General features: G+C 42.2%; 1 protein-coding gene and 1 long non-coding RNA gene across 3 annotated transcripts in view; one reads left to right on the top strand and one right to left on the bottom strand.

Annotated features, from left to right (window-relative positions):
• The first annotated feature begins 1,870 nt into the window (after positions 1–1,870).
• On the top strand, positions 1,871–2,176 carry LOC117505254. Its single transcript, XR_004559054.1, has 2 exons — positions 1,871–2,038; positions 2,078–2,176. It is a non-coding gene; the product is annotated as an uncharacterized LOC117505254 (long non-coding RNA).
• Positions 2,177–4,795: 2,619 nt separating this feature from the next.
• The window catches only part of zgc:109889 (uncharacterized protein LOC553542 homolog), a 30,100-nt gene continuing 20,043 nt past the window's right edge, over positions 4,796–14,852 (bottom strand). The window contains exons 4-11 of one of the 2 annotated variants that reach the window (XM_034164745.1): positions 12,864–13,017; positions 11,630–11,747; positions 10,725–10,793; positions 9,898–9,942; positions 9,655–9,788; positions 6,395–6,697; positions 5,199–5,614; positions 4,796–5,073 (exon numbers count right to left, since the gene is read on the bottom strand). In XM_034164745.1, the coding sequence (XP_034020636.1) occupies positions 4,916–5,073; positions 5,199–5,614; positions 6,395–6,697; positions 9,655–9,788; positions 9,898–9,942; positions 10,725–10,793; positions 11,630–11,747; positions 12,864–13,017 (1,397 nt within the window). In that variant the 3' untranslated portion in view covers positions 4,796–4,915. The remainder of the gene's footprint in view (positions 5,074–5,198; positions 5,615–6,394; positions 6,698–9,654; positions 9,789–9,897; positions 9,943–10,724; positions 10,794–11,629; positions 11,748–12,863; positions 13,018–14,852) is intronic. The other variant, XM_034164746.1, reaches the window with a different exon arrangement.

Raw genomic sequence — 14,852 nt, 5'->3', positions numbered from 1 at the left:
AAACATGTCCGACAGCAATTCTACTCAAATTTTCAAGCCACCTCCACTGGTTCCTTCTTTTAGTCGCTACCTAAAACATCACAGGTGATGAAGTAAGCTTTACATAGACCCTGAGCTCCGCTGGTCCTGGTGCTTATTTCTGTATTTCATAGAATGAAGTTGCTGAGAATGCAGGACTTCCCCTGGATGGGACTCCAGGCCGAGGCAGGTTACTTCCCCGGCAAAGGCCGGTACCCATTTACAGCTAGATGGACTCTCTGGGACAATGCATGTTAAGTGTCTTAAGGGCACAAACAGGTAGCAGGAGGCGGCTTTAAACCCAGGTTACTTCCCCATCAAAGTACCCTTTTACTTCTTGTCAATGCTAGGGTCTCTGTGGCTGCATACCACATTTGGCATACCTGACGTTGGTCAAGTCATATCATCCACCTGACCTGAGACCTGCAGCCCTTGAAGATTTGTTATAGGGGTTCCAGCCTCTTCTACGGTCATTCAAGGCAAACTGGCCTCAGTCACGAGGCCAGACTCGGCATGATAATATCACTGGGATCTCATGTGGAACAGGAAGGTCTCAGTGGGAGTCTGTCCAGAACATAACCTGGAGCTGTCACCCTGTGGACTCACTACCTACAAGGGGATAGGGGCCAAGTCAAATGCCACATGGATGATAACGATAGCCCATTTCGGGATATTTTCAATTATTTTTGTGCTGTGGCGCTCTCTATTTTCCACGACCTGTTTCTGCTGTGTCACCATCTGTGTTCCAAACTGAATCCCATCTGTCAAAGCTCAGACCAGCATGATGCTGGAAGCAACTGTGTTGAAGGCATGTGGGGAAAAATGTATTGTAGTAATGATTGTAAGATCATCTTAAAACAAACAAACAAACAAAAAAAAGACCATATTTAAGTTTATGCAACACCTAGCAATGTGAAAATTCTGGTCCACAACCCTTTTCTCCCTTGAAATCAGGTAATACATCAATTTCAAGTTGTTTAAATTCAGTTTATTAATGTTTTTCAACAAAATCTTCACTATGTATAAGTGTTTCATTCATACCTTTATGTATAATTGTAAAAAAAAGCACAAGAATAAACTTTCTATTCACCATTTATTGTTTATAGTTACATGCATACTTGCTTACAGTTGGTTTTAGTGTGCAATACACAATAATATTTTCATTTCACGGTCTAGGTCATTTTAACCCCAAATGTATTTTATAGGCTGTCTTACCAAAAATCTATACAACATGATTCATTTTGCACATTTTTTTAAACACATAATGAAGTACTCATACAAGCCAGTAGCCATAGATACACAATGTACGGTTGACTTGACGCTGGTGCGTCATACGTTCAGTAAATTCCTACTTCAGAGTTCATAGTGATGAATAAGGGTTCCCAATTTGAAAATGTCAGCCGGACCAACATGTTAAGATCACGTCCAAGGCAATGGGAAATATCAGGATTCAAAGTTCCAATTTGAACGTTAAATTTAATTTAGGATTGACTTTTCGCAATTTTTTTACAAATAAGTAGATTGCATCTATGGCTCTCGTATAACAACAAAACCACACAACAAACAATTCAACCCGGGTCTTCACATTTCTATTTCTGTAAGCGACTTAGCTGTTGTGAAGCAGATTCTGCTTTTTTTTTTTTTTTTACCCAAGATGTTACAACACACTGAATTTTATTTCTGTCGACAATCACAAATCTCAGCTGTTCCCATGTCCTTTTTTTAAACTTTATTGTTAATAATATTGTACATTAATTCAGGTCTTGGCACAGTTCCTTAAATATCAAACTGCCACTATAAAGATTAAGAATCAATCCATGTTATAGTTGCTGTAGCTTTTGAGTGAACCATTTCCTCAACTACTGTGCGGAATTTATACACAAACACAAAATAGCAACTTTTTCAGCAGTATCACTTCGAAAACACTTGTATATTTCCCCCCACAAAAGCTTTAATATTGATGAATCTGTGCAAGAACTGCGCAGTCAGAACAGTTAAAATATTTGAAAGGCATTTTAAAGTTAACAATCACCAATTAAACACCGGTTTTGAAAAAAAGAATAATCTCAGCAAGTACAAAAATTTTATATTTGATTGAAATTTGTCTTCTAACAACACAAGACGCTATTCCAAGTATGTTTTGCACAGATCCTCAACACAAAGAAACATAAGTAGACAAATAACCATCAGTAAAAGTATATATTAAAAAAAATTAAAAAGTGAATGTGTTTCACGTTACTGTAGGCAGCAGCGCCTTTGTACGCTCAGAATGGACAGAACGCTTCTGTTCTGATTTGAAAAAACCTGATTTCAAAAGAAGTCAAAACTGACTGGAAAACGGCAAGACAGCAAGTGCAGAATTACATCATCATAATTAGCAGCGCGTTTCTACAACGGCTCTACTACGTAGTAAAAATGCAGGCTGCTTCGCTCACAGTTCCCCAAGCTCCCACAAACGCTACATGGAACCACTTTCAGTACTAGAACCCTTTTTTTTTTTTTAGTGTGGACACATAAATATGCTGGCAGTGAATTATTGGAGCAAATTTGATTTATTTTACGTGTAAGATGCTGTGATCAGCGGGTTTGTGCAGATTCTCCACAGGAGGTTAAATTTTTGTTCGAGTTATCCGAGTGGATAATTTACATTAAGTAGACTGACACTGATGCCCAATCACAGGACGTCTTTATATGGCCAAAACAACGGAAATAAACAGTATCCACAATGAAGATATGGCTAACATATTAGCTAGCTGCATTGCTTAATTCAGATTTAAAAACTCTCGCTGCCAAAATATGAACCGCTCCAAAAACACACATATATTTGTACAACAAGATTTTATAGTACAAACACATCTTTTCAAATTTTAACTACACTAACTAGCTCAGTCACGAAATGGCTCATGAAACAGCTAGTTTAGCCAGTTAGCATGCACCTGATAAATAAATGAGCTTGTTTATAAGCCAGTAACATATCTGAGCGTGTGTTTGTGAGATAACTTCAGACTGTCGCTCAGTTAATTTGACTTAACAATTTAACCTCGCAGTTCTGATTTAGACGTTTGTGTTTGATCATAAGCTCCGTACTGACATCAGCTACGGCAGGAACGTGCTTGTTTTCCTGCCCGTAAAATTTCCATAAACTTTTGTTCCCAATCCCAAGTTTGATCGGCCACTGAGAATGACTGACAGCATTAAAAAAAGAACCCCTTAAATTGGTTTGTGAGAAAAGTACACACTTAAGTATTAAGGATTAATCCTATTTAAGTCCTGCTTTTTTTTTTTCCTGAAAGTAACATCCAGATGGTGCAAGAACAGATTTAGAAGCCAGTGAATCTTTTAACATTTTTTTCAAAAGGATTCTTTAACTAGAGACTTGGACACGTTATGTTGTTTACCTTCTAGTAAATCTCATGTAAAAATGCAATTAAATCAAAGTCAACACCTCACTGAAGCACATTTTCAAAATAAAACCACTTTATAAAAAAACACGATCAGCTCATGATGAGGATTAGCCAAACCGATACTGAAAAGAGATAATATACCGTATATTACTGTTGCAAGTCGCTTACACTTACGTATTTATAGTTTTGGGGCCACGCTCACAAACTGATGCCGGGGTCATCAAGCATGAACGAGGTCTTATGGTGGACTGAATGTGACCTTCGACCCCGTGTCAGGATGCAAGCGCAGCCCCAGTGCGGTTAAATGTTTATATTAAGACCAACACCACAGCACACAGTCACTGGCTGAAATGTTTCAGAATGAATAAAAAAAAAAAAAAAAAATGGCAGAAGCTCACGTTCTTCATTGTGACGTGGAGGCTGGTTGATGAGTCATCAGGATGCTCCCGCACGGCTGGTGGCACTTTGTTTTCCCAAAACCAGCAGAAATGAGTGTGGGTGGGGTCATCCATCACAGTTTCAGTTTATAGTTTATCACAAAAAGTTTATCGCAACTTCATGGTGGTTTGGTTTTCTGGTCATGAATGTTTATACTGCAGATTTCTGTTTCACTCGTTCACATTTTTAAAGCAAACCTCTAAATCAAAGGGAATTTTTAACAACTGTAGCAGATATTTGCTAAAATGCATTTAAAATAAAATTAGTTAATTTCACACAAAGGAATAATGTTTTGCGATGCTGCTTACGGTTGGTTATTTCCAACACTATATACAACACAGATTTTTTTTAAAAATTTTTGTTATCATGTTACAAACCAGCTGCACAGACATCTCGCATTGTTCCATGTTTGCTCAAGTGACCAGTAAACCAAAGTCTCACCTGAAGAAACGTGGACTTGTTTCATAAAGCAGCACGGCCTGATGCAGACGGATAATCCTCGATGGAGCTATTTTTTCAATTCCCTGATAATCCCTGACTTGTTCTCATAAATTCTTTATCAACATTTGGCAGATAAATTAAGATTGCACTATAATTAGTTTCCCTTGTGCTATACCATGTGTTCTGTAAACACATTTGTATCCATATCCAGTAGGGGCCCACCTACCTACCTACCTACCATTTGAGAGCATGGAATATTGCTCATCAGCAGATATTTTGGGAGGGAGTGAAAAGGCGCACTTGTTTTATTTGTCTCTGCCTAAATGAGTAGACAGGTGGGAGGGCGGTGAAATGTTGTGAATGCGTGCGCTAAATGTGATTATTGCACCAAAGAGCCTACAGTAGGTGGTTAAAAACAAAACGTCAAGGGTTTCAGCTCAAGAATAGGCGTTGTCAAGGGCAACAATGATGAAATGACAGATGACACTGTGTTATGTTACAATGCTGAATATTAAAATTAATCTAACCTCATCAATTCTACCTTTATTTCCCAACAATTCTCCTCCTCCCACGAGTTGCCATCCACTAAGTTCTGCTCTCCCCCTTATTGGTTTTTAGTCAGACCACTCGTTCTCGTCGAGCTCTGAATCGTCATCAGACTCGCTGTACTCTACGGCGATGCGGCGTGACAGGATGGTGGCCACATCATTGCCGACAGGCTCCCTCTTTGCCTCCTGCTCCCTCTGCTCCTGCACCTTCCTCAGCTGGATACCTAGAAAGGATGAGGAGGGAGGCACGGGAAGTGAGCAGGGTGCTCTCAAAGAAATGTAACATGAATCAAATTTCCAGTTGGAATTCTCAGTTTTATGATCATTGCAATTTCCTGGATGCACAGACCTCTACGTATGGCAGCCAGCAAGTCGGACCGTGCGTCGCTCATTGGGATCATCCCCAGCATCGTGGACTTCCTCGTAGGGGGCGGGGCATCCGCAGCCACCTGTCCGACGGCTGCGTGCGGCGGGGATGGGTGTGCCTGGTGGCCAGCAGGGGCACCTGGCGGAGGAGGAGGCGGGGCAGCTGGTGGGGCGCCTGAGGGGGGGTGGGCAGGAGAGGGGACGTAATTGGCCGGGGGAGGAGGTGGGGAAGGGGAGTAAGGGCGGGAAAGAGTAGAGGAGGTGGGGGGAACAGCAGAGGCGGCGGAGGAGGGTTGGGCAGAGGTGGAGTCGAAGGCGGTTTGGGCAGAGGGGATGGTTGGGGGAGGAGGGGGAGGGGCGGGTGGGATATAGTACTCCGATATCGTGGAGGGCTGGCCACTGGTGAACGGAAAAACATAATAAAAATCAAAACACTTCATTTTGTCAGTATAGTCGACCCTTAAAAATAAAGAAACCAACAAATGATAAAAAAAAAAAAAATTCTAAAGGTGCACTTCTTTTTTTAAGAGGTGGAACGTTAAAAGTACAGCCTGTAAAACAGCAGCAGACTGACATCAGCTCGAGCCTTTTTGTTTTTAAATGTCATCTATGATTTTAGTCATTAATCACAGCAATGAATGCAAAGATGTCAACTGTCAAAGACCTCATCAAACTACGGTGGATAAAAGGGCCCCAAGTGGACATGAGCAGAAAACAATGACCAAAGTGGAAACTGCTGTCATTAGAAGAAATCCATACTTTATTCAAAGTCTGCTTGTTAAAACAACAACAAACAAACAAACAAAAATAAGCTAATTATAATTCCCAGCCAGCTGTAAGACAAATATCAATAGCACAAACAGCGTTGGTATGAAAACGTCTGGCCACCTGTTATAGTCCTTTTAAGTACTTGTTAAACTCATGGCAAGTATCCAGGCTGTGGCCGACGTAGTTGAGAAAATTTTTACGTCTCTAGTTCAAGCCTGTTCCCTCAGTTAACATTCACATCAATCCGTAGGGCACCTGCAGACTTAGCACTGGTGTAACCACTTGGTGAGCCAAAGACTACGACATTAACTCAAATATTTGCTTATAAATATTCTGAAGATACAACATAAAAAAAACAAGAAATAAATAATCCCAGAGTACATTCAATAAAATACCATTTTTAAAACCTACCCGTGTCCAGCCCGGTATTCCTTAACAGACTGCTGCCGAGGCCCATTAACCGTTGAATCTCCTCCAGCCTGGACTCCGTGCCCTGACGGGGCCCTGCCCAAGGAGGCCACGTGTCGTCCTGCCGTGACGGCGCCTCCAGCTCCCGGGGGCTGGTTTGCTGGCCGGAGCCCTCGATCGAGTGACTGGGTCTGTCCTGCGGCGCTAAGGTGCTCCCTGGCGTGGTGGTCAGTGGGGTGGGCAGTGCTGGAGGCCTGGGTTGAGGGGTGGTTGGGGCTGGCTGGGTAAGAGTCTGACGCCATTGACCTTTTGGAGGAAAAGGGAGTGGAGTGATTTATCAAAAGGTAGAGACACAATCCTTCACTTCAGGTCAGGTCCGGCTGAATGTGGTGGTGCTGCACATCAACACTTTACGGGTCCTGGATAGCAACCACCCAGGTAGACAACTTAGAAATCCTGTGAAATGTGTATGTGTGTGTCTGTGCACAGTCTATTATATAAGACACATGCTGATCTAATCTGTTAAAAATCTTACTTGTTTGTTCAACAGTATAGGTATAAATTGATTCTGTGTAGGCTCTCAGTTGTCCAGGTGGTTTCCATAGTAGAGAAGCTTGAATCTTCGACTGGACTGGGTTGCTTGACGTGAGGACGTTTCGCTTCAAATCACAGAAGCTTCCTCAGCTAAAATTCTTGCTCTGGTAGTCTGACGTCTGTCTTGACTCTTGTAGAGAAGAATACAAGAGTCAAGACAGACGTCAGACTACCAGAGCAAGAATTTTAGCTGAGGAAGCTTCTGTGATTTGAAGCGAAACGTCCTCACGTCAAGCAACCCAGTCCAGTCGAAGATTCAAGCTTCTCTACTAAGGTATAAATTGACATGCTGTGAACTGCCTTCTCCAGCAGAGGACATCAGACAGCTTTAAATCCTACCGCAGTCAATGTGTTCTTTCTTTGTTTACACCATCATCCTCATTATTAACTTCATTTGGAAAATGTCAATCGCACAACAAACCAAACTCAAACTGCTTTATAGTAAAATAAAACATTTCCAGCAACAATTGCATGAAAAACGATAAAGAAAGAAAGAAAGAAAAAAAAAACGCAAACGCACTTAAGAAGAGACTAAATCTCAGAATGCATTAAAGCTTGAGGGCTGGTCCACATTTCACTAAACTGACAAAACTGACTTTCTCCTGAAATCGCAGCATTAAAATGTTTTATTTTAGAAACGTCCTGTAAAGTTACAGCTCATTTTAAATCAAGAGAACATATTTATCTGTGGGGAATTCCATAAGGCATATTTTCTTTTCTTTTTAACGCCATGTGCGGGAGGACGTGCGTGTGCGCATGCATGAGCTTTTGAAAAGTTACCTTGATGCGATGCGTGTCGTTGACGTCTGTGAAATGTCTTGTAAATCACTCCAGAGCTGTTTTCAGGTTACAAAAACAGCAATTGAAGTGTTTATTTCTCACTAGTTTTTACATAATATACAAGAAACATCTTAGTTTTACACATAAATGATGCGGTTTCAGAGCATTTTACTCAACGGTGGAGGAGGAGCCAGAGTGAGACCAGTGAGCATACGTCATTGTGTATCTCTACTCTGATTGGCCGCCACCACATCCTTCCCATAAAGCTTTGCACAAGTCTGGGGTTCGATGAGGTCACTGTCTGTGACGTCATCCTTAAATGCCTTAAATCTTAAAAAGCACAGTGGCCCTTTACCTGTAAGAAGACGACATGTTAGACACGCTAAGCACAGAAGAATTTAAATGCAACTGCAACGAATGATCAATTATTAAATTATTGTTAACCATTACAACAGTAAATTAATCACTTTAGATCATTTTTTTTAAGTCTCAATTGTCTGATTCCAGCTTCTTCATAATGTGAGTATATTCTGGCTTCTTTGCTCCTCTTTGACAGTAAACTGGATACCTTTGACTTCTGACCAAAACAAGAACTGGATTACTCAACAAAACCATCAACACATTAAAGGCACCTTGATACTTGCACGAATTTGATTCGCACAGTGCCACGCAATTTAGCGTGCCCATGAGTAAACTCGTCTCAAATTGTGCGGCTGTGTGCCAGTGCGCAAAGAAAATTCTGAAATGTTCAAAATTTCTGGCACACATAAATTTCCTGCCACTTGCATGAACTACCCATGAACATTGTGCAACTTGTTTGCAAACACTGAGTGTCACTGTGTGTCATCACACGCAGGTCCTCGCAGTTTACGATGAGTTTACTCACTGGCACACAACACTGCGTGCCAGTGCAGGGATCAAATTTGTGCAAGTGTCAAGGTAGCTTTTCAAGAGTACCATGTAATGACGCGCATTGGCATGATGAACTGGCAGTGTGGAGCCAAAATTCATTCAAGCATCATGGTGGCTAAACTGATGGTAAATGGACTGCATTCGTAGCTCAAAGCACTTTATAATGATGCCTCACATTCACCTATTCATACAGACACACTGGCACACCGATGTCAGGGTGCTGCCAGGCAAGGTGCCCACAACACACCGGGAACAACTTGGGGATGAAGGACCTTGCACAAGAGCCCTTAGTGATTTTCTGTCCAGGCTGGGGTTTGAACTGAGGATCCTCTGGTCTCAAACCCAACGCTTAACCACTAGACCATCACTTCCCCATAGATAATGAAAATAATAGTTAGTTGTAGCCCTGAACTTCAACATCTACACATAAATCCGTGGAGAATATCACAACAGCTGTCCACCCACAATCCAAGTTAAAAACTGGTGCATCGTCTAAATCCACAAACTCAAACACCTCAACAGTTGTGCTGAACTTGAGGGACCTCAGAATCCTCCTGCAAATTACTCAAAACAATTCTGGCTCACTTTAACTAAGGTTGCCCCAGTTAAGAAACAGCTAGGATGTGGGAACAATCTGGCTCTACCAGTTAGTTGTATGTCTTTACCTACTCCAGCTCCCTGGGTACATCCTTTTGATAACGGTGGAATTGATGAACAGTTTATTTGAAATGCCAAGTCAGGTTGGAGAAAGCCTGACTTGGGGATTCTGGGGATCCTGTACGCGGGATCTTCCTACCGTGCACATAACTTATAGAGTACAAGTGGTTGTTCATCTACTGATTTTTAAGAGAAAAGAGAACACTAACACTCTGTTTAGTGTTGTCAGTTAAAAGTTTAACAGATGTGGAACATCTTCCTCACAAAAATCAGTGCTGAGACTCAGCTCTTAGTGTAACATGGTGCATTAAAGTGCATACCTGCTATCAGGGGACAGAGAGCCTTCAGAGGACATGCCATGGTAAGGGGAGGGGGTCAGCCGCGCGTCTGGTCGGAACTCTTTGTCGTAGGCCAGAACGTTCCACTCCTGACGCCGGTTACGAGCCTTACGTACCTTAAAAAAGCGGATGGGTTTCTATTTAGTGCCATCACACAATATGCTTTTCCTTCACACAGTTGGCTGTTGATGCCAGTAAACACTGGCACAAAATACCCGTACGGACCTTCTTGACCTCTCTTCCTGGATCCTCGACCTGTCTCTGCTGCTCCTGAGAGACACGGACAGTGAGAGACAGGAAGTTAGTTTTTGTGGTGCAGAGGGAAAGAACAGAACCCCGTCACCAGCTCCTTCATCACAGGGAAAATTCACACCAAGCCAACTATACACACTAGTCTACTCAACACTCAGTCACCGTGAGGCACAACAACAGACAGGTGAGACAAAATGTCTGGCAACACAGAACAGCAACCAAAGCAAACACAAGAGGGTGACATGAGGGTGAGGCAGAAAGCAAACGCCGCGTGACACAGACTGATGCCAGCAGAAGGGGATGTGTGTGTTTCTGCAGCCTTCCACCAACTTTCCCTGTGGACCTGCTGCCGTGTCACATACGCTAACTTAAGGTTTAAAATGGCATTAAACCACTTTCGTCACGTGATGGCTTAAAACCCCATTGTGATATAGGTTGGAAATCCCTTGTGTTTCCATGGAGCCTGTAATGTTGTCGTACAGGACGTGACATCACCAGGAGGACACCTGGTAGGTTGTAATAAAGTTGTACAGTGTGTCTGCTTCTCTACTGTGTCTACTGTGTTACTTCATCAAAGCGAGAAAGTCAGGACGGGGTTTAAGCAATCACATCGGAAACCAGGTCAGAACTCATCTTAAACCTTAGATCACGGTGAGGAGTTAACACTGTGTGTTCTTTTCTACCTGCCAAACTTACCCGTGTTCTTCTGTAAGTCTACCACTAGCATGTACAGTGCACGTGTTGTAAAGGGGAGGGTATGGTGTGGGGCAGGAGGGGGTTGGGGTCAGGGATTGTCTTACAGAGATGGACAGAGGGCTCCTGGGTGGGGCCTGTCTGGAGTGGGGCCTGTCAGGGTGGGCCGGACAGCCCTACGGAAACATGGGAGAAAGACAAGCTGGTGCATTAGCCTGAGCACTGGAGGAAGAGGAGGAGGAAGTGGGGCGCCCTGTTGCCGTGCTTTCTCAACCAATCAAACCCTCTCGTTTCTTCAACACCAAAAAAAAAAAAAAAAAAAAAAAAATCCAAGTTAAATCGAGCTGCAGCAGATTCTCTGGATTAATAAACCTGACAGGTTTCCAGGTTGGGAATAGAAAGAACAGAAAAAATATAAGCTGCATTAAATTGAAAACATAGAAAGTAAAATATCACAGGAGGAAAAAAAAAAACAAACAACTACAGCAGCAGTTTGACTGAGTCACTTGAAATTAAAGAAGCTTAGAAATAAAAATAAAAAAAGAAATAATACACAAATTTACAGATTACCAAGAACATGACACAGTAAGTCACACCTGTCCTCAAAAACTGATTGTGCACGGTGGAGACTAGTGAGGGAAGCCATCAAGAGGAATTATGACAACTGGGAATTTGAAGTGAAGATCGCTCTGACGTTTTTTGCGGTGCATTATAATCAATAAACCGACCTGATTGGTCATTTGCTTTCAGCTTGGTTTTGCATCAGAATAACATGCGTGCTCAACTGCTGCTGCAGAAATAACCAATTACACAACAAGGCAAAGATAAATGTACAGTCAGATATACAGGCTGAAGAATGCAGCACATGAGGCAAATGACAGTTGAAATAAAGACAAGTAGGCAGAAAAAAAAAAAAAAACAGATTAGCAAATCAAAGCAGAAGATGGTTTTCAAACTGTCACACACACAACCGACAATATAACAACGAATCAGCCACCGCACAAACGCTGACCTTCTGCCTTCGCTTCTCTTTGCGCTTATCCTCGGTGGCCTGCAGCATCTTCTCCTTCCACAGGTTGAAGAAGTAGGAAGGATCGGTGTAGAACTTCAGTGCGTCCTTCTTGTCATCCCTGGACGACAGGACGGAGGGTTCGAAACAAAACAGTATGAACAGAGGGTTCGGTTTGAGGTTTGCATTAAATACAATAAATACTAGGGGAGCTACGACCACTACTTTTGCACCCCCCCAGGACTAAAACCAAACCAACTGTTTAGGTTCCGTGGATGACCCCAAAACACAATCAGGATGTTCCCAAAAATAAAACTGGCCTCAAGCCAGTTATCCAAGATGGCCACCAAAACAGGGTTTTTTCACGAAAACACCTTTACACAACATATAAACAACTTAAATATCACAGAGATTTAATGGGACGACCATTGCAGGTCACAGCAAACTCATTTGTGCCTAAACTAAATTCATTCATGGGTTTAAGATTCAAAATTGCATCCAAAATGGCTGCCAATAGAGTCTTATCATTAAAATACATAGTAGGAACAAATACGAGACAGAAATCATTGGTGTTTTAGTGAAACAACCCTATTCTGGCAGCCATCTTGGACGCCATCTTGGATAACTGGCTTGAGGCCAGTTTTTATTTTTGGGAACATCCTGACTGTGTTTTGGGGTCATCTAAGCAACCTAAAAAAGTTGGTTTGGTTTAGTCCTGGGGGGGTGGGGGGGGGGGGGTGCAAAGGTAGTGGTCGTAGCTCCACCAGTAAAACCAATGAGTTATTCAAAAGAACGGAGAAGTGGAACCGCTGAGAGACTCGCAGACAGGCGGCTAATCTGTGCGACACACAGCCGGCCTGGAGACGAGCCGGAGTCAATACGGATACTAAATTATGGCCCACATGGCTGGCAGAGAGCCCAACAAAGAACAATTCCCATCATCAAGCTGAGGGAGGCCTGCAGCCTGACAAGGAAGGACAGAGAGAAAAACCCACTACTGTCGCTGCTAAACTATGAAAAACCTCCACTTCCAAGAAGGACCATACAGTCTCTGTTGTAGTTCCTAAAGTTGAGCACTTTGTATGGTCCTGAAGTTTCCCATTGTGACAATTTGGTCTCTGACCTCATTTGACTGAATAACTGACTACAAATGAAAACACACAGAATCTACAGTTCTTGAAAAAATGTAACATTTGTTGGACTCGGTACTTGAAACGGTGCAGACTGACGCAGTCACCTGTAGGGGCTGAGAATGTTGAGCGGTGGAGGTTTGTCACAGCGATGGTACATCTCAACCACTGGGTTCGGAACGGATGTCCTCGACACCACCTGCTGGTCCTGGATGGTACTGCTCTTAAAGGCCTTCCTCATGTTGATATCCTGCAGTGAAACTAAAAAGGAGAGAAGGATGATTAAAGGGCAAGAAAGTGGGAAGGCAACATTACCAACCTGAAAGACAAAGACCATCCCACTGGCCCAATCGCTGGTACGAACATCTGGCGGAAAAGGACGTATTCCTCACTTACTAACGGGGTGACTGAGCTTTTCTTGCCAAAGCATTTTTAGTTGATTTGAAACATTCAGGCAGCCACAAAGGTGACATCTGCTGGCCGTTTGTTTATGAGAAACTTAGCAGCCAAAGTTTGTAGCTTCATAACACAGCAACAGCGTCTTAAAAGAAAAATCAGATTGGATGTGTGATTTATTTTCTTCTAACATGCAGACACTTAGTTCTTTAGCAACAAAACACAGAATGAAGCAAAAAAAAAAAAAAGCAATATTTTGCATGTCCCCAACCATGGGGTATGTACCATTAAAAAACATTAAATCCACAACATTGAATACTGCATTTTCCACAGTATAAATTGCATTTATTTACACATATTTCACAAGAAACACTATGTTTAGTCACAGACTAAAATTCACGATGCCTTAATTAAATAAAAATATTTTAAAATGGTCTTTAATCTGATTAAATTGAAGAAAATTGTGTTTTAAATGGTTAACAAGCATATTTAACCGAGTGTTTTAATGGAGCTTGCACCAGATATTAACCATTTCAAACGGGTATTAAACAGCTCTCAACCAGTTTTAAGTGTAGACACTGAAGGCTATCAACTGGATTTGAACAGGCTAAAGTTTGAAAGTCATCTGGTTATCACTGGATTTTAGACAAAGCAAAATAAGCAATTTGAAAAGGTCTGATATGTTTATTAGCTTGAAAAGAGCAGAAGTCTTTTATCTGGTTCCTGAGATGTGGTCAATACATTTAGACCTCTCGTTTGACCTTGACCTTAGCATGACCTGCTGTGTTATGAGGGGATGGACCATTGAGTTTATCCATCAAGTGCAATTGAAATTCCTTTTTGCCTTTTGAAGATATTATGGAAAACACGACAAAATTTTCCCCAACCGGACACAAATCTTGCCAAATTTTCACAAAAAAGGTCATAGCTGATTTTCAGGGCAAACCTCGTAATTCTCTCTTATAACGGTTTCCAAAGCGTTCATCCTCACAGCCGACTGAAATCAGAGGTGAAGCCGCCTAAATAAGAAGTGAGGACAACCTCAGCAGCACTTTGATGTATTAAAACCAAACTTAGTACGTGACATCAGGACTCCATCACCAGGAAGCACAACACCTTCTTTTACTCTGTACAGCTTTGAGTTCCTCTTTACTTTCTCAGTGTAAATAATCTTTTTGTTGTCAGTTCAGTTGTGGTGATTTTTCAGGATAATTAAGTTCTCCTCACAGACAGGAATGTGCAGCGGTGGTTTGATGCGTGTGCGTCTGCTGTGTTCCACGATTCCTTCTGAAGTCTGGCCCTCCGGACAAATGAATAATCCACCGGCCTCAGAACTCATGCAGCTTTTATTCACACACATCTTCAAAGACACCTCAAGCTCCCTGCTGCTCCTCCTAAACGTTCTCCTGCTGACACCTGAACATCCCTCCAGCCTCCTTCTCTTTGTCATAAAGCCTTCATGATGTCACAGAACAAAAGAAGGAAAGGAGAAGGAGTGATGGATGAGGGGAAATGAGAAACTGGAAAATGATACGCGACAGTGAGAGAAGTGAGAAAACGAACGCAGACCAATAAACACATGCTTCTCATGCTGGCATGGAGATGAACAGAGGAGAGAGGAAGAGGAGCAGAGAGCTTTTTTTTCATCTCCATCAGTTCTGCACCGATGTTTTCGGTCTGCATCTAAGCTGCCGCAGCGT

This window comes from Thalassophryne amazonica, chromosome 23, assembly GCF_902500255.1.
Source record: "Thalassophryne amazonica chromosome 23, fThaAma1.1, whole genome shotgun sequence".
NCBI classification, from domain to species: domain Eukaryota; kingdom Metazoa; phylum Chordata; class Actinopteri; order Batrachoidiformes; family Batrachoididae; genus Thalassophryne; species Thalassophryne amazonica.
This window is presented reverse-complemented; position numbering and strand designations above follow the sequence as displayed.